The 24,369-nt window shown below is 33.9% G+C and overlaps 1 protein-coding gene across 1 annotated transcript in view; it reads left to right on the forward strand.

Moving 5' to 3' along the window:
• Positions 1–491: 491 nt before the first annotated feature.
• The window catches only part of LOC137923245 (myogenesis-regulating glycosidase), a 35,634-nt gene continuing 11,756 nt past the window's right edge, over positions 492–24,369 (forward strand). Inside the window, exons 1-2 of the mRNA XM_068766438.1 lie at positions 492–1,018; positions 18,642–18,733. Of these exons, the coding sequence (XP_068622539.1) occupies positions 497–1,018; positions 18,642–18,733 (614 nt within the window). The 5' untranslated portion in view covers positions 492–496. The remainder of the gene's footprint in view (positions 1,019–18,641; positions 18,734–24,369) is intronic.

The following is a 24,369-nucleotide window of genomic DNA, read 5'->3' on the forward strand; positions in this document are numbered from 1 at the left end:
TTTTATCGCTTTTTCTCGTGGATACAACATTACTTTATTTCTTTGCTTTTTACATGTATCTTATTCTTAATTCTCTCAATAATAGGATTCGTTGCAATCGGCTTGTATATTGGGCCCGATTTTTTTCTTGTACTCCCCTGCCATGTATTAGCAGGAAAATTATTTACAATAAACATTTCACGAATTGTTTTTTGATATTTCCCTCTCGTCCTTTCTTCTTTCTCTGCCTTTCTTTCTTCGCTATCCCATTTGATCTTTATTTTACAATTTATATATTTTTAAGTTTCATTTTCAACAACCTCAGCAACCTCCCTCTTGGCTTACTGGCGAGGATATGTTACTTTCCTCTTTCTCGTGAAGGACCCCTTGGAATCGGCTTGCATGGAACATCTTCAACTTCAAGTCCTACGCAGAGCTTGTATAATTAGATATTAAAATAAAATTAATAATAACTATATTTTTATTACAGTTCTCTACTATGAAATAAAGGAGAGAAATGGCAAGCAATTCAACCAACAGTTACAATTTCGAAGGTGTTGGAAAAGGTCTAAACTCACCTGAACTTCGGTCTGACGCGACCATACCTTTCGTTGACGAGTGCACAGATCTACGCGCCCATGAACCAGCACGTCCACAACGACTTCAAGATGACAAAGAAGATACGGAACAGCTCCTGCATAAAGAGAAGATACACGCGAGTGACCTTGGCACAGTACACACACCGAATAAAGACACAATTGTCGTTGACACTCCTGAAGGAACTCTGTACATCACATTGGATCCAGATTCAAGGTCCAAGCCGACCAGCCCTAGTACCGAATCAACGAACTTATCCACATCACCACCAAGTACATCGCATGCCTTCGGTGCACAGGAATCAAGTGACATGATAGTGATGGAGAAGGAAGTGGAACAAAGAAGAGCTGGGTTAAGAAGGAATTCTATTTCGATGCCTACGCTCCAGAACTTGGAGTCGGAGGTGCTGAAGCAGCATTATATTGGTGATCCGGAAGGCGGGGTAAGATAATTTTTCTACTCTATTATTACCTCGTGTTCAGGTTATATTTCCATGAGAGTTACGAAAGTAATATACATAAAAACGTAGACGGGCATTTTAAGCAAGCCGCTACCAGTCTGTCTTGTTGGAAAATAATGAAAGAGGCTTATATCCAGTAATGGATGTCCTTTGGCTGAAAAATGATGATTATTTGTATTATTTGATGATGAAAAAAATGATGATTATGTTGATGATAATTATGACGTTGACCGCTGATGTGAATTCGGACGACATTAGTGTTGTGTTTTTTTTTCTTTTTATATGGCCCCCGTTATAGGGAGCCTCTCGTACTCCCTATCTAGTGTGGGACAGGGACTTTTGTTTTCATTTATTTAATTTTTCACAATCTTTTTTTTATTTTTTTATTCTCGTTCTATGTTCATTCATTCAGTGTTCATTTCATATCATCAGTCTTCTTTCATTCTCTTTCGCTCTATGACCTTCCTCCATTCCTCTCTCATTATACATTAGTGTTTTATTTGTTTTATTTCTGTTATTTACATTTATTTTACATTTATTTCACTTAAGCTTTATAATTCTATTTATTTACAATTTACTAAAAGTTGTTACCATTATTACTTATTTTATATTTACATTTTTATTAATATTATTTAGCTTTGGTTTTTTTGAATTGCTTTTTTAATTATTTCTCTACAGTATGAGAGGAAGTCATCTTTTGTCGATTTTTCTTTTCTTCTTATCAGAGAGGCTATGGTTCATCAGCATCATCAGTGATGTGTTCGTTGCAGTTTAGTTAGGATCATGTATACTTAGTCTGGCCATAAATACTGTTACTATTCAAAAAAAGAAAATATTACGTTTGAATTTGGAATCTGTCATTTTTATATGATTGCTTGATGTGTTTTCTTATTTTCGCGCCATTATATTGTTAAATATTTTGTTATATTAAAATGGAGTGGGGTGATAAAGAGAACCGAATCGCTGTGATTGCCTTACATAAAGTAGGTATGGAGAAAAGTGCAATTTTTAAAACCCTCCACCCGCTTGGTATTAGTCAAATGTTTGTTTACCGGGCTATTGATAGGTACAATGATACCTCCTCTGTTTGTGACAGAAAAAGATCTGGCCGTCCACGTACCGTTCGTGTGAAAAAGGTGATTAAAGCAGTTAGGGAAAGAATTCGAAGAAATCCTGTCCGTAAGCAAAAGATTTTATCTCGGGAGATGAAGATAGCTCCTAGAACCATGTCGCGTATATTAAAAGATGACTTAGGACTTGCAGCCTATAAGAGACGTACTGGTCACTTCTTAACTGATAATTTAAAGAAGAATAGGGTGGTAAAATCCAAACAACTACTTAAGCGGTACGCAAAGGGAGGTCACAAAAAAATTTTGTTTACGGATGAGAAAATTTTTACAATTGAGCAGTATTTTAATAAACAAAATGACCGTATTTATGCTGGAAGCTCTAAAGAAGCTTCGCAATTAGTAAACAGAGTACAACGTGGGCATTATCCCACTTCAGTGATGGTTTGGTGGGGTGTTAGCTATGAAGGGGTGACTGAGCCATATTTTTGTGAAAAAGGTATTAAAACGTCGGCACAAGTTTATCAAAATACCATTCTTGAGACGGTAGTTAAGCCTTTAACTAACACCATGTTCAATAACAAAGAATGGTGCTTTCAACAAGACTCGGCACCAGGTCATAGAGCTCGATCCACCCAATCTTGGTTGAAAACTAACGTTCCGGACTTTATCAGCACTGAAAACTGGCCGTCGTCAAGTCCTGACCTAAATCCATTGGATTATGATTTATGGTCAGTTTTAGAGAGTAAGGCTTGCTCTAAACGCCATGATAATTTGGAGTCCCTAAAACGATCCATTCGGTTGGCAGTGAAGAATTTTCCTCTAGAAAGAGTTCGTGCTGCTATTGATAACTGGCCTCAACGTTTAAAAGACTGTATTGCAGCCAATGGAGACCACTTCGAATAAACATTGTATATTTTTAATAGTTATATATTGATGTATTAAACTAACTCACTATGAAAGGAATAAATGTTACGTATAAAAAAAAAATCGTGCTTTTCTTTATAACAATATTTATGGCAAGACTAAGTATTGTAAATAATCTTTGTATATACGTAAATACACCTTCGATCATTCCTGGCTTCGGGTATTAAATCACATTCATTCGCTAAACGCGTATATTTCTTCGAAGGAAGATCAGATACGTGCTTGGGGCAATAACTCCACCCGCTAATCGCGTGTAAGCCTTTTTATCAAAGACTTTTTCTAATTTCAATCAGTTAGACTTGTTTTATTTATTAATTCACATTATTATCCAATATATAATATGCAAGAATCAGTTTGATCAAATTCTAGTTCCGATCAAATTGATAATTCTAGATTTAACTTGTGTTCTCTTCTCATTGCATCTTTAAAGCTAGAAGAGATACACCCGATATATTCTGACAATTGTCGACAACAAACAATGACGGTTTTACAAAGGGCTACAAGATTATTCGTTTCTCTAATCTTATATTATCTGTGTGCATTATCACAATTATCTAAATCGTGTTTATTTAGTACAGATAATAAATTGTACAAGCAATAGGAAAGTAGGTTGCGGTCTTATCAAAACAAACAAAGCCTTCTTGAGCATACATTAAATTGGACAAATAGGTTCCTTCGTTAGGATTTTCTGCTAAGCTTTCCAACTTGGATAAGCCTTAATGAGGACATTCGCAGAAGAACCAGATACATTGCTAGAAGAACCAATGTTATATATATATATATATATATATATAGTTGTTGTAAATGAGGAGCATTATGCTACCAACACCTAGTAAAGGATCGGTGAAATAGTCTAAGTCGCGACGTCGTGACAAAATTTAAATGCCTTTCCTCAAATTGGACGTCATAAAACTATTGAGATGTGTTTTATCGTTCATTTATATCTTCTATCAATGAGTTCCAGTATCTCACATCATTGAACCGTGGTCTCTTACTTCGGATCTCGCAACCTAACTGTTGCTCAAAGGTCCATGGAGAAGAAGACTGTTCCGATATTGCTCTTCGTTAAATAATGGCATATTTAACTTAACCTATTAAACACCAACTTGAAGATTAAGCAACTAAAGATTGTTTTCACTCCTGTAGTCAATTTAAATCATGGATGCACAGACCGCGGCCCGCCGGTCGAATACTGCTGGCCCGCCGACAGCAAAAATAATACTCTCGTACATTCGAAAAATATTGAATTCTATTCCAGAATAAAACCAAAAAAAAATTAATTACCTATACTTCTGGCGGGCGGCCCGCCATCAGTTCATGATTTGCCGGAGTGGCCCCTAATCTTAAATAGTTTGTGCAACCGTGATTTAGATCAACTGTCATGGATTGAGATATCTCCAGACTCCAGAACCTCTAAAGCTAAGCTTGTTATTTATCTAAGAGACGGTATAAGGAAATCAAAAGACATGATGAAAGGAAGTGATATAGCGTAGAGGATTGAAACGCGCATAAGGTTCTTAAAATTGTGGTCCACCCTCAAAGTGGATGGACTTTGAAAAGAAAATTATAAGATGCTAGATTCAGTTGACGTCATACCCATAAAGTTATGATATGGAAAATCTACTTTTTCTCCTTTATTCTAGATTCTATGTTATCAATGATCTAGATTTAAAGTTCCGAAAGGTTCTCGAGCCGGTAGACGAGGTAGATCCCAATCTAGGTAGACTTACTACATAGTTAAGATCACAGGAAGTCGCCGTATGCTGGCAGCGCAGGACTATATACTTAGTCTTGCCATAAATATTGTTATAAAGAAAAGCACGATTTTTTTTTTATACGTAACATTTATTCCTTTCATAGTGAGTTAGTTTAATACATCAATATATAACTATTAAAAATATACAATGTTTATTCGAAGTGGTCTCCATTGGCTGCAATACAGTCTTTTAAACGTTGAGGCCAGTTATCAATAGCAGCACGAACTCTTTCTAGAGGAAAATTCTTCACTGCCAACCGAATGGATCGTTTTAGGGACTCCAAATTATCATGGCGTTTAGAGCAAGCCTTACTCTCTAAAACTGACCATAAATCATAATCCAATGGATTTAGGTCAGGACTTGACGACGGCCAGTTTTCAGTGCTGATAAAGTCCGGAACGTTAGTTTTCAACCAAGATTGGGTGGATCGAGCTCTATGACCCGGTGCCGAGTCTTGTTGAAAGCACCATTCTTTGTTATTGAACATGGTGTTAGTTAAAGGCTTAACTACCGTCTCAAGAATGGTATTTTGATAAACTTGTGCCGACGTTTTAATACCTTTTTCACAAAAATATGGCTCAGTCACCCCTTCATAGCTAACACCCCACCAAACCATCACTGAAGTGGGATAATGCCCACGTTGTACTCTGTTTACTAATTGCGAAGCTTCTTTAGAGCTTCCAGCATAAATACGGTCATTTTGTTTATTAAAATACTGCTCAATTGTAAAAATTTTCTCATCCGTAAACAAAATTTTTTTGTGACCTCCCTTTGCGTACCGCTTAAGTAGTTGTTTGGATTTTACCACCCTATTCTTCTTTAAATTATCAGTTAAGAAGTGACCAGTACGTCTCTTATAGGCTGCAAGTCCTAAGTCATCTTTTAATATACGCGACATGGTTCTAGGAGCTATCTTCATCTCCCGAGATAAAATCTTTTGCTTACGGACAGGATTTCTTCGAATTCTTTCCCTAACTGCTTTAATCACCTTTTTCACACGAACGGTACGTGGACGGCCAGATCTTTTTCTGTCACAAACAGAGGAGGTATCATTGTACCTATCAATAGCCCGGTAAACAAACATTTGACTAATACCAAGCGGGTGGAGGGTTTTAAAAATTGCACTTTTCTCCATACCTACTTTATGTAAGGCAATCACAGCGATTCGGTTCTCTTTATCACCCCACTCCATTTTAATATAACAAAATATTTAACAATATAATGGCGCGAAAATAAGAAAACACATCAAGCAATCATATAAAAATGACAGATTCCAAATTCAAACGTAATATTTTCTTTTTTTGAATAGTAACAGTATTTATGGCCAGACTAAGTATATGAGGACTATACCTTGCAGTTTTAAAATGGACAGGACCACGAGGTACCAGAGTGAGAGGCAGATCTAATGCCAGATGGGCTGATGAGATCATGGCGGAGGTCACGGGTGATTCCAAGTTGCTAAGGATAGAGTAAAATGTAAAACTTTGGAGGAAACTATTATTACTACTACTACTCCGCTAGCTCAGTGACCCAAAGTGGGTCTTGGCCTCCGAAGCGAGAGACTTCCACTTTCCTCTATTTTGCGCCATCGTCTGCCATTGGCTGACATTCAATTCGCGCAAGTCTGCCTCAACGCGATCGATCCAGCGATACCTGGGTCTACCCACTGGTCTTCGACCCCTCGGTTTTTCCAGGTACGCTACCTTCACGCTCCGATCCGATCCCATTCGCTCCAAGTGACCAAGCCAGCGGATTCGTTGAGCTTTATATTCGCCAATGATATTTGGCTGTGCTACTATAGTCTCAATTTCGGCATTCTTTCGGAGCCTTCAAGATCCGTCTTGATTTCTCGCTGGTCCCAAGATCTTCCGCTATTAAAACTATTATTTAAAATTATAAGACTAAGATTAACTACGACTAACGACTATAATTTATAAGACGTTTGTAAGGAATTAAAAAAGATTTATTATTATTATTATACCTTGCAATGGGCGTCCATCGACTAAAAATATACGTTTTTGATGTATTTAAAACAACGGCAAATATCCAAATTGGATTAAGCCCGTATCACATATCACGTGATATATCAAAGAAAAGATATCGTATGATAAAATGTAAAGAAATTTACATTGTCTAGATAGTCGCATTCACTTTTGTGGTGCGAGTCCGATAGGATAATATATTTATTCGTCTGCAATAACACGTGTTAAATAGATCTTACTTGAATGTTTAATAGACTATTGTGTGAATGTAAAATTTCTCGATGTGTCCACCACAAAAACCTTGAGTTACAGTGATAAGTTATCTTGTATTGTATCTTTAAACATTCAAAGAAAATATTTGTACACGTTCGTTTGTTAGTTATACTACACAATGAGAATTCGGAAGAAACCGGACCTGAGAATAAATATCCCAACGCAACCTGATGATTATGTTCAGATGCCACCGGAAACGAAACGATTGATCCTTGAAGCGAATCGATCACCGAACGACCTCAGATATATAGACGATGATGATGAACCCTCAGCTGTCAACTTCACACTCGGTAGTCCAGTTTTGAAAGACGCAGATGAACCGCGATCTCCAACACCTGAAGTCAAATTTCTAGAACCATACGATTGTAAGGATGAGAAAAATAAAGAAGTAAAAGAAGGTGAAACAGTAAGCGGTGATAGTCCTATAGTGTATAGAAATCAATTGAAACGAGCATCCATATCAGCTCCGGATTGGCTGAAGTCCTACGAAGTAGAAGCGTTGAGAAAGAAGAACAACAGCAGAGTGAGTTAGCTAACTTTTAACCCTAATTCTCTTCTTAGTCATACATTATGTTTGTTAGCATATAAGTCACAACGTATTTTTTGGTTGTGGAAACAGAGAGACGTTAGAAGGAAGTTCCTTTTATCACTTCGCCTTGTTTGCAGTTTTAGAGAGAGAACTCTCCCTTCAATACTTCTCTGTTCAACTTAACAAACCAGACTCTTTTTGATACGTGACTAATTTTTAATAATCCTTATAATACTGAGCAAGATGCCAGTTTTCTTTTATGAAGTAATTTTGACAGAGAGAAAAACATATTAAAAATAGCTCTGAATAATATTTTACTGTGGTTCCATTTTTAAAATTCTTTTTAAATGTCATTAAAACCAGCCAGATATTTATTTATTTACTTACTTTATTGGAGATAAACAGTAACAAAAAGCAGTAAGAAAGTACAAAATTAGAAACATGGAAATATAAAATTATTTACAACTGTTACCTTATAACTATCTCACTAAGAACATATAATGAATCAAAATCAAACAATAACAAAACAAAGAAAAACATCACCAAACAAGGATCAAAGATCCAGCGCTGTCACGTTCCAGTGAGGTTTAAATTGTATTTTGCATATTCAATATTTTGACTGTAAATGTCTTTTGAAAGATACTAGAGAGTACGAGAATATATCAATTTCACTAATATATGAATTGTGGAGGTCACACATTCTGTATAAGGGTGCACGTTTACCGATATTTGTCTTAGCTGTTGATAAAATAGTGTAACTAAAGAGATCTTACTACATATATACTATTTGCGAAATGAATTTTTATCCTTTATTTATGACTGTAAGTTAAACGTACTATGATTATTATATATCAAAGTCGTCATAAATCATGGGGAAAATTTTCAACAGACTGTCAAGAATCTATCTCTAAGTAGGTATGTATTCCAACTTTGGACAACGAAATCTTTGTTTATAAATATGATTGGCTGTCAGGAACCTGATTATCGCTCCCATAGGAGATAGATCATTGAGTAAAAGTTCGTCGAACGTATAAGAAACACTGTAAGTAAGAAAAGGACTAATATATAGCTACTTCCGCCATGCAGCAGAAGTCGTGCAAAAAAGTGCACCGCCCGCCAGCCCGCTTATAAATGCGCATGCGGCTAGTGCCAAACACTAATCGGTGTAACATTACTCCTGAGGATGCCCCGTGGAGGGGTGAAACACGTATTGAGTGATTTCACCACCGTTAAATATATACACATAATCACTCTGTGTTTGGCACTGATCGGTGTAACATAACTCCTGATGATGCCCCGTGGAGGGGTGAAACACGTGTTTAGTAATTTGGCGGTGACGGTTGTGTAATTCACATTGTTTGCCGCATACGCATTTATCAACGGACTGGCGGGCGGTGCACTTTATAGCACGACTACTACTGCATTGGCGGAAGTAGCTATATATTGGTCCTTTCCTTACTTAATTTATTTTTGACTCTACTCTACTTCGGAAGGTGTTATAATTGTGGAGAAGAAGCATTAAGGAACTTCATGACAACACATCTTTTAATAAAAGTTTAACACAGATTTATACATATACACTTTATCAGATATAGGCTAAATGAAAACAAAATAATCAGGCGACATCGCTGCCAAGGATTCTTGTCATTTATATATTCGATTTTTGAATAATAATCCTTTTCCGTCTATTTATTTTTAATATGCACATAATTTTGTAAATGGTAGTTCAATAAGTCCAATATTTTATTAAGAAATCCCATTCCGTTTAGTGCAAATGAATCTACTTTTTGCAGTCGAAACTTTGGTACAGACAGTTTTTCACGGTGCCTTGTAAATTAATGTCCCGTATTTTTAAATTTATTATAATTATTATAAACGTACAAAATATTATCATAAATATATTTAAAGGCCGCTGTAATAATATTGACCTCTTTAAACCGACTTCTCAATGAGATTCGCGACCCTAAGCCGTGAATAGCTCGGATGGCGCTCTTTTAAAAAACAAATATGTTTTCAATATCCGCAAGTCTACCCTAAAGCATCATTCCATAGGACATAATTCTGAAGAAATAACTAAAATACACTATCCTAGCAGTATTATTACCAGAGTAGCGTTTTATCTTCCTAACAGCATAAGCTGCAGCACTAAACCTGACTGAAAGAGATTTAATGTGAAGCCTTCATTGAAGTGAGAATCGACTGTGACACACAAGAATACCGTAGTCTTATATCGTTCAATAAATACATTTAAGTTAAACGGTTTTTTGATACCCATATTGTGGTGGTTGTGGAAAAATATGTACCTAGTCCGCCATATTGGAACGGCGTCCGTCTTGAATTTTAAATTTTGACATAATCATCGTGTTTTACTAGTGTAGCCCCTTCATTTGATACCGATATTGAGGTGGTTAAGGAAAAATATGTAATCCGCCATTTTGTATCGGCGGCCATCTTAGATTTATAATGTTATTGATTTTATTATATTGTATTGTCATCTAAATTATATGTGTGTACCAAATTTCGGATCAATCTGACAACGGGAAGGTGCTTAAATTTCAATTTCTAATTTTGACCCAAATAAACAAATTCCGTACGAGTCGAACTAAATAAAACCGTTTAAAATCTCATCATTTATTTAAGCGTAAACTTAAATTCTGAAATAAAAAGATATTTAATTCTTTATTCAAAAATGGAATAATGACATCTCTTATTGTCGTCAAGTACAGCCGTTTATGTTTAAATAAAAAAAAACTTATTTGTAAATCGCACTATTATTCCCGCCTTTTTAAAAAGAACTTTTTTCCCGCCTAATTCGAAAATTAAAAATAAACGACCAGCGCTTCTTCCCACGGAGGTCCGGGCAGCTCGACGGTTGACACTGACTCGAAGTCCAGACACAGATTATCAAATTATCCCACCGCATCCCGTCGCGTTGTTCAACTGCATCCGTTGAGTTTTATTACAATAAATATATATTTATTTAATCTGTGCAAAATAATTTATAGAAGCTTAAATACATTTTTTGAAGTATTATAATAATATAAAAATTAAGAAGATAATTTTATATTAAATATAAAATGTTCGTAATAGTTAAAAAAAAATTTAATGCATGGAAGCTAATTATTGTCGCGTGCTTTTTATAAGACTATATTTGTAAAGAGCAACTGTTGAGTTTCTCGCCGGCTTCAGCGTGGGCGAACCGAGGTTGGATCCGGATCCATCCTTGGCTCCTGTGGTCCACGCTGTCGTCCCAAGCCGCATACACAACATCAACACTACACAGCTCTACTCGGGTAGAGCGGTTCACTACGTGGGAACGACATCGTACAACAGGAACGCGTCTGTTCAGCTTCTGTTTTATTTTTAAGTTCACGGACCCTTGTGCTCCGTGAACTAGGTTCCGAAGCTGTAAAAGCCTTCGGGCTAACAGCATCAAATTCAACCGAAATCAAGCAGGAGTCGCCGGCTCTTCTCAGCAGAACCTTCTGAACCTGCGGTAGCTTCCTGTAGGGACAACAATGCGACAATTTGTGTGGAATGATTAAAAAATATTTTGATTTTAATTTGAAAACCATTTTAGATATTATCTGTGCTCGTTGATTACACAAATGTCAATTTAGAAGCGGACTATCAAATTAAAAAATCTTTATTAATCATACAAATGGATTGGATCTATTATTGAAGTCAAGATGAATCTACCAGATATTCAGATTATAAATGCCCCAGAGTAAGAAACTCAACGGAACTAGGTATATTTTTAAATAATTTAATAAAAATTGAAATAGCTCTATGACGTCATTTACGGTGTACCAACCGTTAACACAAAAAATATTTGATTTTTTTTATCTTTCTATGTAAGCTTTGTACATTATCTGTGGATTGTAAAAGCCTATATATTTAAATAAAACATTTGCCAACACAATATACTTGAGTTTTAGATACACGTTATATGTTATTGCATCTGATATTAATTGCGTATATATAGCAATTCCGAACAAACGCGCGAAGTTCATATCGAACTGTCAAATCTTGTGTCATTTTATTCTCTGAATTTTTTTAAATATACCAAATCACGAATTCACATTAACATAATCGCGCGCTATTTTTAACTACCTTTTATAGCACTGCTATCAGTTATAGCAGATAGCCTAGCAATGGTAGCCTAACGTTAGAGAACTAAGAAGATTGGCACTGTTCACGCAGAAGTTTCCAGAGGATGGGCAGCATCGTCCTCTGTGTACCTATATACCACACTGCAATCGCCAACCCGCCTGCCAAATGTGGCGATTATGGTAAATCCCTTAGATATCTTTGGCGGACGCTTATTCCTTGTAGTGTGCATATGTGCTAAAATAACGATAGCAGATAGAACAATAACATGCTATATCAATAAAGTTCAGTGTTAATTATGTTAAATCACACGTGTACGTAACATGTAAACACATGACAAACAAGGAAAATTATTACCAAATATGATCACTGTATAAACTATGGTATGATTTTTATACGAAACATTTTGTCGATACAATTATAGCAGGTAAATATAGCAGAGCTATTTTTAAACACAATGTTGTTTTAATTTTATTTTTTATATGTAAATGCATGAAGCGTATTACGATATTCTTTATATATTGACAGTTTGTGTTGAAGCATTTTGGCTTGTTAATTTGTTCTATCACTTTATTACACGTTATTTTATTGTTAATTAGATTTGTAAAATAATTATGTATCTAATATATTCAGGCGTTACCTTGCGGAAGTCCATCCTTACTAAGAAAGGGAATAATATATAGCTACTTCCGCTATGCAGCAGAAGTAGTGCAATGAAGTGCACCGCACGCCAACCCACTGATAAATGCGCGTGTGGTAAACAATGCGAAAGATAACTACCACCGTTAATCTACTCTACACGTGTTTTACCCCTCCACGGCATGATCAGTGCTTGGTGTAACATCTCCTGAGGATGCCCCGTTTATTTTTATTTTATCAATGCCAATCGCCCAAGTGTATTATCACCTTAAGTTTAAATAACAATGCATAGAACGTCAACGGCCTCAGTTGTCCGCGCCGACATGTGACCTATTTGCCTATATTCAGACCTCTTGAATTTGCCCGTGATCTTACAACTAAATCTGATTTGACTCCGTTCGATTGCCTTAAAACATACAATACTATTGTTGTTTAGAGTTATAACCTAATTTTCCCGCGCATTAATATCTGTCAAAGATGTAACTTTTTAATTTGCATTTACATATCGGCCAGTGGTGTTAGCAAAAAATATAAAATGAGCAAGGAGTCTAGGTTTAATGCGTTCGCGCATAAGTTCAAATATCGTTCACCGTTGTGGATAGAATCGGATTCGGATTTGAGTAAGAGCAGCGGTTGTGGCAGAAGTGGTGATCTGAGTGGCAGCGATGGCAGCATCGATAGCAGCAATTCGGATAGCTCTGGCAGTGTTAACAACTATTTGGACTCAAAGGTTATATTTTTAAATGTCCTATACGCATGAAAATGTAATAACATTTATTTTTGAATCGACTATTATACATTAAATCCTACATTTTTACATTTATTTACAAATAATTTATATTAATAAAGAAATAATACATTAAACTACATAATTTTGTATTTAAAATGTTTTAAATAAAAAAATAAATAGTAATTGCACAAGGTATATGTGTTTACAATATAATATTTTTGAATCGACTATTATACATTAAATCCTACATTTTTATATTTATTTACAAATAATTTATATTAATAAAGAAATAATACATTAAACTACATAATTTTGTATTTAAAAGTTTTAAATAAAAAAATAAATAGTAATTGCACAAGGTATATGTGTTTACAATATAATATTTTTGAATCGACTATTATACATTAAATCCTACATTTTTATATTTATTTACAAATAATTTATATTAATAAAGAAATAATACATTAAACTACATAATTTTGTATTTAAAAGTTTTAAATAAAAAAATAAATAGTAATTGCACAAGGTATATGTGTTTACAATATAATTAAAAAATCAATTTCAGATCTCCCAATGGAGTGATTTAAAACAAATATTAAGAAAGTGTAATAATATATCCAAGAATACTATACTGATGTTAATGCGTGGAATTAAATGTTGTTGATGCTCAGGAAGCTAATTATTGTCGCGCGCTCTTTATAAAACTATATTTGTGAAGAGCAACTGTTGAGTTTCTCTGCACTCAGCAGAACTACCTTCCGAGCTGGTAGCTTCCTGTAGGGACAACAATGCCGACATTTAATGTTGAATTGAAAGTGCTTATAATAACCTATTTGAATAAAGAATATTTTGGTTTTTGGTTAAAAACATACAAACATGTTTATATATACATATGTATAATGTATTCTTAAATTGTTGTAGTTATATAAAAACTATAGGATATTTTTTTAATGGCCCCCGCTATTGGAAGCCTCTCGTACCCCCTATCTTGTTTGAGACAGGGACTTTATTCACACATAATTTTTTCAGAGTTTTATCTTTATTCAACACTCACTTTCATACTTCTCAATTTCTTTTATTCTTTCCTTTTAACCTTCACAATATCTTGCAGTTTTTGTTCTTTCATTCCTTCTTGCTTTCACCGCCTTCCTTTCCTCATCTTTTTTACTCTTAGGTGGCTAGGTACATTTTTATTTTCCAGTCTTTATTTATATTTTTTGATATCACAGATTTGTTTGGATTTGAACACTATAGGTTATTGTGAATGTGGCCACAAAAACCAAAAACATAAAATATTTTTTGTAATATAAAGATTTTCACAGGGCCGTTGATATCCCTGTATTTTCAAGTTAAAAGATGTTGTTAGATGTTACAATAACATATTATACTATAATAAGATTTATCACAGAGATATTATAGTTTAATGTTATATAATTTACGTAACATTTGTGATTTTTATTACAGCGCCATCTATGAGTGAGTTTTGAACTCTTATCATTAACAAGATGTCTTTATGTAATAATAGATGGCGTACTAAATTCTAATTTGTTCTTATCACGGATTTGTTTTGTCTGTCTTGGTTGACAGACATTTAAAGGCCATATTAAACCGTTCCTAAGAAATTTATTGAGGTGGTTTTTATCCAGAATTGTAAGTCATATGTCTGAATACATAAAAAAGACCAGTTGCGTATTAAATGTAAATTATATAACAAAATGCGATCAAAAACGTAGGAAAAAAATATTTTGATATTGGATTGCTGTCAGAATCTTTATATATACATATAAATATTGATGATTATTTTAATTGGACACCATAGCTTAAAATGGATTTTATCGGAATTATCTTACTATTTATAATATTTTCATAATGTTTTACATAAAGATCTTATTATAAAGTTCCACAAAATATTTTGACTAAATCTTTCGCATTTGACAGTTCGTTCAGAAACTAAAATATTGCAGTGCGACATGCATCTTATTATTTTTGACATGGCTTCGTTTTTGGGTCCTCTCGTTTCTTCTATCATTTTTAGTAGAGAGATTTTTATTTATTTTATTTTTCACTTATTCTTTTTTATTTTTATACATTCTCGCCATGCATCGCCTTCTATTCTTCGCCACATTTCTTATAACACTGTTAACTTTCAAAACAATATTTTACAAATTTTTGCATTGTTTTTGTTACTTTAAACATTTTAGTGAAACTTTCAAAACTTAAAATCTATTTCCTATTATATATCACATTATTTTCCGCACCCGGTTTTTTCTTACACATCCTTACTTCCTATCTTTCGTTTTTTCGAGATATGAGGTAACTCGAAAAACCAAAGATAGGAAAATATATTTCCATGTTATTAAAAAAAAAGGTGGCGGCTCGTGGGACATTCCTTTTTTTTGGTCCTTGTTTTTGAGGACCTGTCATGTACCCGTTTTTGAGGGTAAAGGTACTTTATTATACAGGGTTTTAATAAATTTTTCTTCTTCACGTATTATTTTACGCGTCATTTTTCTACCTTTACATTGTTTCTCATTGTTGTTATTTTTTTATTTTATTTTAAACATCGCCTTCCATGCCTGACTTACTTTCCCTAGGTATCACAGTTTAATTTCTTTATACATATATATATATAGAAACCAAACTAATTTATTTTTATATGTTATATGTATTTTTTACACAGTACTTTTATTTATTTACTAATTAACTAGAGTATTTTTTCCTTATCTATCTTGTCTTGAATTTTCTTATTTACTTATCTTTTTATTTCTACTATTTTATCACAGATTCATTCATCATTATTTTTACCCGATCCTTTCTTATCAGATATGTCCTGATTCTACTTATCAACCTTTTTATTACCGTACTCCAGAAGCCCAGGAGTATAGGACGACTATGGTCTTCGCCCACAAGACAGGCTATATTATCAGAAAGATTTCTTTTTAACTCTATCTCATAGATAGAAGTATTCCAAATCACCAGGTTCGCAGCATCTATTCTATTAATCAAACGTCGGTATTATTACAACTGTAAGACGCCCACAGCTGGGCAAAAGCTTCTTTCATAAATATCTAATAGGACCAATTACAATCGGTAGATTTACAGAATCGTCAAGTGAAAAATATATTTAGAAATTTCACAATAGGTTTGTGTAAGATGTTACATAGGTGATAATGTATAAAAATAATTGTTACAAAGCGCATACAACTCTCGGCGACTGTAATTAGTGTTAATTGAGTCAGATTAGTCGCATCGTCGCATCAGGTCGGTCATGTGGCGCACGAACCTGCCCAGTTACGACTGCATACCACTAACTCAGGTATTTCAACTACAGGATGATTGATTATGATTACCACTTGTTGATATTCTGTGTTACGTATAGTCCATGTATCTCATCGTTTCAAACCGTAGACCTAGCTCAAGGATATCTATAGGGGGTATACCATAATCGCCATCATTCGCAGGTGATTTGCGATCACATTGTGATGTTATGTATCCTATATAATTAAAGCACAGTGTGAATTATAAGATTGCATGACGATATACGGATTAGACACGTGGTCACTTACGACGGAATACATAATAACGGAGTTTCACTGCAAAATCGAAACAGAAGCGAGGAGACACGAGAAACAAAGATCACCAAGTAGCTCGAGGAATTGGTCGAAGTGGCAGTTGATATGGCACATTGCTCGTGCAGTCTACGAGCCGGCAGATGCGGTGTGGGTTGGAAGTCCTGGATGCGATCAGCGCAGGACTGTTCATAGTGATGAAAAGACAAAGAAGTATCCCAGGAATTGAACCAGCGACCCACGATCGCAAAGTTCAGTCATTTACCGTTCGGCTACGACCTAGTTCAGCTACACAGGCTATAATACAAAACAATAGCTATCCATTAAGTTAGCAATAGAAATAAATATAAGCCTTTTATACCCTTCTCTTTACTTCACAAAATTAGCAACTCTTTTGTGAACAACTTGTTGAACAGAAACCAAAAATTATAAAGATTGATTATAAATTACTCTATTAATTATTGATACAGATTAAAGATATTGTCACCGCAAAAAATTCTGACTGAGTTTGCTGTGATCTCTTTATAGGTCAGGGCGCGTTTGGAACGCCCGTAGCGTTAACTTCAAAGATATGTTTCAGGGTAGTTCAATCTTATTTTAGCTTCTAGCTTTCCTTTTATAACATACACAAGTAAAAGATATATATATATATATATATATATATATATATATATAAAGAGAGAGAGAGAGAGATACACGAAATATGTTTTAGATTTTGTTATTATTTATGTGAATATCGCAATTCCGGCTTAAACGCGCGAAGTTCACAGCGAACTGTCAAATAATTCGTCATTTTATTCTCTTAATAATTATCCAGTTTTTCTATAAGAATCTTTCAATAAGGTATTAAAAAAATTATAGTGTTAAATTTGTATAATATATATGTCCTTGTTCGCGTATTACCACTACTTCGCCTTATGGAAAGTTCTAATTTAGTCGAAGATGAAGCACCAGACTCAGTAGGTACCTATTCACCCAAACCCTGAAGAGACCCGGGTTATAATTCTGTATTAAGATAAAGAGATTTAATTCGTTTATACAACTTTGGAACTTTTAACAGAACTCTTATTGATCGTTAACTTATTATCTATTTATTTTTTCAATCTATTTTATTAAGTAGAGTCACTACTTTGCTTTGCAAGGTGTTATACTTGTGCAGAAGAATCAGGAAAAAACTCCACAACAACACAACTTTTGAAAAAAAAAGTTTAACACAGATTTATACATATACACTTTATCAGATATAGCTTAAATGAAATCAAAATAATCAGGCGACATCACTGCCAAGGATTCTTGTCGTTTAAATATTCCTTTATTGAATAATAAGCCTTTTCCGCCGTCTTTAATTTGCGTTTTGAAGGTAGTCGAATAACTTTTTATCGGGATTTTATAAATAAATGAATTAAACGCTTTTTACAGTCGAAAGTTTAGTACAGTTTTTCTTTTTTTTTAATTTAAAAGCGTACAAGATATTATCATAAATATAATGTGAGACCACTGTAAGAATATCGACCTCTTTAAACAGATTTCTCAAGGAGATTCGCGACCCTAAGCCGTGAATAGTTCGGATGGCTCTCTTTTGTAAAACAAATATATTTTCAATATCCGCACCCATATCTCTAAGCATCAATCAAAAGACAATGATATAAGAATAACTAAGATACACTATCCTAGTAGTATCTATATAAGACACATAGTCACTCTGTGTTTGGCACTAATCGGTGTAACATAACTCCTGAAGATGCCCCGTGGAGGGGTGAAACACGTGTTGAGTAATTTGGCGGTGGCGGTTGTGTGATTTCAATTGTTTGCCGCATACGCATTTATCAGCGGGCTGGCGGGCGGTGCATTTTATTGCACGACTACCACTGCATGTGCGGAAGTGGCTAAATATTGGTCCTTTTCTTACTTATCAATATAAGAGCAGCATTATATCTTCCTAACGGCATAAGCTGCAGTATTACCGCAAGAGATGAAAGGTATAGTCGATCGAAATGTTTATAGAAGATGTATCTATTTCAGATTCCGGAACATCATCAGAGCACGGCGTCTGGTTTCAGCGATGGCAATGCTGGTGATGGAAGCAATGATGCACTCTCGGACGACCGCGTCAAGTCAGTACATTTATATTTATTGCTATTATTTATAGTAATCACTTATGTTTATATCAGCTGATGATTGTCCGTGTTCAGTGGATTCTAGCGATCTTGGCTATGTTTTCAGAACACCTGTTGGAAGTTTTCTACTGGTTGATAGTCCAATAGAGAAACCTGAATATACCTAAATGAATTTGTTAGGTGTTATTATTTATCTCACAGCTGTAAGTCTGGAAGGGGTCACGAAGGCTTACTCTTGCTTACCTTATAAATACAGCATATTACTATTTATTTACATTAACATCTTCATCAATCTTCAAAGCTATAAGGTCATTTAAAACATCATCTTTCTTTTTACCTCATTATCGCGGATATATATCTCGAAAATGGATTCAATTATAATATATTTAATTTTTAATTACTCCAAAAAATTACAATATGAATAATTAAAAATTAACATTGAAAATACGTTTCAAAACGATGCTTATTTAATATCTAAAGAGATACAACATGCATTACGTGAAATAGATTATCAATAAATAAATGATCTTAAGACATATGTAATAGTAATATATAAAATATGACATTATTTACAAATGTAAAAAGTTTACAAGGTGCTCATTTGGTTTTATTTAATGTAAAAAACATCCTGTATAAATACGATAAAATGTACGAAAAAGTGATTTTTTTAAATTATAACAAATAAAAATTAATTAATATTTATTACCTGTTCCTCCAAACTTTGTGCTGTCAAAAGTATCGGCCTGTCATATTACAATAGAAAAAGAAATATTAATTTAGTTATTTATTATTAATATAAATAAATATAACGATACATGTATAAAATTAAGATTATTCAACTAAAATAATTAATTTGAAATGTTTTTTATCTGTGTATTAGGGGGACCGGAAAGTAATGTCATTTTTGACATATTTTACAATAAAACCGATATATTGTTACCGCTCCGGCATTGATTTATATACTAGATGTTTTTGATAACGAAGGTGAATATATTGTTGATAAGAAATAAAAACTTGTTACAAAATTAGTCGTGCGAATTTAACTTAAGAATGCGACATTACTTTTTTACTTTAAAAAAATACTATATAATCTGTGGTAGAGATAAGTGGTTGCGAAAGATTGCATATGAGATCGGGTCATTGACCGGATGCACTTCCTTATTACGCAGTCCCTTAGCATAGACTGCAGACACCTCCCTCCTTCCCCTCTTGCCTCTCCTCCGGTCATGCGTAAGGCCCTCACTTACCTCTTTGTGAGGAACTAAATTTCTGAACCATTATTGATGATATATTTCATATTTTAAATAGCCACATCAACAAAACATAATTCAAATTTAAATTAATTTAAATATGGTTCTAATAATTACGTAAATATTGATATATCTAATATATAAAATTCTCGTGTCACGGTGTTCGAACTTGAACTCCTCCGAAACGGCTTGACCGATTTTTACCAAATTTTACATGCGTATTCAGTATGTCTGAGAATCGGCTACTATCTATTTTCCATACCCCTAAGTGATAAGGGTGGTCCACCCCTAAAATTTATTTTTAATTTTTTAGACATTTTTTTTGGTTTTTATTTTATTATGATACAGCATACAAAAATACATACAAACCTAAATTTTCACCACTCTACGATCAACCCTTATCTTACATTTGTTAATTAAAAATTTAATTTTTTTTGCAAAACAACGTTTGCTGGATCAGCTAGTTGAATATAAATTTTAACATAGCAATGGAGAGGTCTATGCTTTTGGTTTCGTTAAGATTGAATCAAAAATGACGAGGTCCGCTGGAGAACCAAGATCAGCCATGTAGCTCTGAGAATTGCCTGTCTGGAGTGGCAGTAACCAGCTTCTGCGATCGATGGCCGTTGGTGCCCTAGTATGTGCGATACTTAAAGTCGCGGGCAGAGAAGAACCGTTCTTCGTGACGTTCTTTGAAGAGGATAGGTAGTGCAGGGGGCGTGAATTAGCCAAAAGAAGAAGGAGCATTTTAGAAATTGCATTTGGCGTCATACCTACTTCATGTAATGTAATCACATCGATTCGGTTCTCTTCATCACCTCACTTCCTTTTAATATCACAAAACAATTTACAATATATATTGGCGCGAAAAATTAAAAAAAAACCTTTGAGCAATCAAAAATTCCAAAAACAATATATTGCCACATATTGCAATCAACTAAAAACTCTTGAATGCTATGATAAAATTTAATTTAATAACACATATAAATGATTTTTTATTTTTCTTTATGGAACTTTATATAGCCGCTTACTTAAACTTAACAGTTTCACTATTTAAACGATTTATATATACATTAAAATATCAACTATGTAAATGAATCAACATATCATATCAGTTGGCACTAGGCGCGTTTTACCCGGATTCATCGCGTTGTAAGAAGGAAAGATCTATTTCGATGTACGGGGCAACATCCACGTAGCAGATTTACGAATATCTCCATTACTACCAACATTGCAATATTAAATACGTGACGGAAGATTCTAGTATTGCTGCCTTGTGATATACCACCAATTACCACTATTCCTATTGATAAAAGCCTTGTATAGAAGATGACAGTAGATTTTCCAGGTGCTTAGCAAGAAAAAGCGTAAAAGTGAAGATGGTGAATGAGACCATAGCTCTATACGATACAACAGCTGAAGGAATACAAATCACAAACAAAAATTATCACATTAGCAGTACTAAGTAATACGACTCAAGGAGGTTGAGGAAATGTGAACGCAGAAGCTATTGTGGTACAAATCCAAATGGTCACCATTAATGTTTGATGGTAAAAAAATGGTAGAAAGTCATTGCAACACCGTCTGATTCGAATCACCGTCCATTCGTCATGCGAATGGCCAATTGACATACTTAGCCATCCATTATTTTATCACAGAGCGTGACTTATCATCTGACATATGTCAGTGGTTGTTAAGAAAATTTTCACACGAGATATACAAATACACAAAATAGTCGAGAAATAAAATAGTCAATCGACACATACACAAACATTCATTTAATAGTATATTTATTTATATATACAGGTTGATTGGTTGCAAGTTTCAAATTTTTATAGATGTGAATGTATATTACATTCACTGTAAATGAATGTATGGTTTTAGAAATAATAAATAAGGTAATTATAATATACTAAGAAAAAATGTTTATCAATTTCAAAATATATAGCTTTAAAAAAAAGACTTCATACAGCGTGATGGAAAGTATTTATAAATGCTTGAAAACTAATTCTTAAAAATATCTATACATTACATATCTATACATTATATATTTCGAAACACAATCACATATGACACTATTTATAAAGATTAATACACTTTTACATTATGACATTACTTTCGCGCCACCTGTTATAAAAATCATAAAACACATTTACATTTTATGACACGAATATGCTCTTATTATACATGGTGTTTGATAATAGATGTAAAAGCTTTAAAGGGATGAATACTCTTTAGATAGTGCTCTACGAAGCCGAAATTAGCTAATTGTCTCTTTCCAAAGGTCGATGTGCAATATTTATCGCCGGGTTTTGTAAATATTTGTACTGATAAATTTAACGTCAAAATAATTTTTTTTATGCTGTCAAAAAAGTGAATGTTCCATTTATTACTTAAATACAGTAATACATAGCAACAAATAAATTGATTTGAAAAAAAAAGAATTTCTTTTTTTAGCTGTCAAACAAACCATAAGTCATTGCTATGTGAAAGCTATAAAAATCAGTATCCCATATATCGCAGGCGATTCGATCGTCATTTCCAATTGCACTAGCTTTGTAAGAGTTGACGCGAATACTCAGAATACAATGCGTTCGCTAAACATACGTGCACGTTTTTATTATATTTTTTTTTTAATTAAAAATATTTAATCTGATGTTTTTCATGACTTACTGATTATTGTAGCATGCAGTCGTTATTCCAGCCCGTAGACTGCCACTGCGGTCACCACGAAAGATATCTATGGGGGGGATATATCATAATCGCTGCCCTTGACAGGGGGTTGGCGATCGCTATGCTGCCCATCCTCTGTAGACTTGAAAGCAGTGGAAATCCTTTATAATAAATGCGCAAAGTGTGAATCACATGAGATTCTTCTTTTTAATCGAGAGACGCCCACTGCAAGGCCTGGATTCTTCTTCATGATGACTGGTCTCACGATGCCTGCATCCAACTACTTCTGCGACGATTATAGTCTCGTGATATATACAGAATTAGTTGTCAACAAGCGATGGAGTATATCTATATACCTACATTATAAATGTCAAAGCACATTGACATTTGGCGCCATTTGTAAAAATTAAGATGCGTTCACATTATGACATTACTTTTGCGCCACCTGTTATTGGTGTCACAGTTTGAATAGAGAGAGTCACTAAGATTGTGTGACTGCGTATGATAAACATCTTTTATCATGTTAAACAAGCCAATCTTGACCTGCTTATTTAAATGCGTTGACGTTATATATAAACGTGTGTCTGTCTTCATTTCATATCTGTGATAATATTATATATATTGTACATTATAATTACAATAATAAAATTTAGATTTAATACTATAAAAACAATGTCCAACCAATAAAAGTCATCAGGTAATCACGAGTCGAGAAATATAGTATAGCGTTCTCTTTCGCTCGATGTATATAATCAATTATATCTCTGTGGGATTCCCCGTTTTCGATGCGACCCTGACGATGATATAATGTAACTCCTGCATACTCGTACTGTTACAAAGCACGAGTTACAGAACCCTCTACAATAAACACGGAGCCCTAAGATCAAGAAGTGCCGTAAACACGCGTGACTATAAAGTTATTTATAGTTTTTTGTGTACGGTTCTCGGAAATTCTAACCGAGTACTATCTCGAACTTACTAGAACCTTATTCGGAGTATAAATAGGTGTACTCCCCATGTCGAAAGTGCAGTATTGTGTTTTGAATTATAAGATTAAGATCTACGATCAGTGATACAAAGTGACTATTTGGCAAGTTATTTAGACAGTTTCTTGAGCGATTTGGAAGCGTAGTTTGGATTAAGCGAATGCATACTTTCTGTTAACGTAGGGTAACCATGTGATTTGTGAATAAAGGATTCCTTGTGAAACAGTGGTGTTTCATTTCGAGTCAGTGTGTAACAATATTAAATATTTTCTATTGAAATGCAAGGAGCTAATCTGACAGTATAAACCTGCAGGGACGGATAGACAACAATAATTAATATGCAAGATTTTGTTAAATTATTTATGTCTAAAATCATTAAAATTTAAATTTTAAATACGTTACATTAATTGATAGGAAATGAGCTATATATATCTCTTTAAAGATCATCCTGTATATGAGACAAAGAATCATCTAGAAGACATCTAGAAAACACATTAATTTTGACTATTAAAACACAATAATATTAAAATAAATTACAATTTATATTGAGAATACGTGATAATCACTTATATATAATAGATTCTAAACAATAAAATAAAATAAATAACCAATAAGTAAAGTCAAAGTGAAACAAATAATGAGCAAAACATAATGCGAAGTAATATTCATAACTTGATATGTTGTTAATAAAACAAAATAAACAGTGTCGTGTTTACATGGAGAG

This window comes from Battus philenor, unplaced genomic scaffold, assembly GCF_028537555.1.
Source record: "Battus philenor isolate CCGP_79_NKW_IND1 unplaced genomic scaffold, ilBatPhil1.0.hap1 SCAF_21, whole genome shotgun sequence".
NCBI lineage: Eukaryota > Metazoa > Arthropoda > Insecta > Lepidoptera > Papilionidae > Battus > Battus philenor.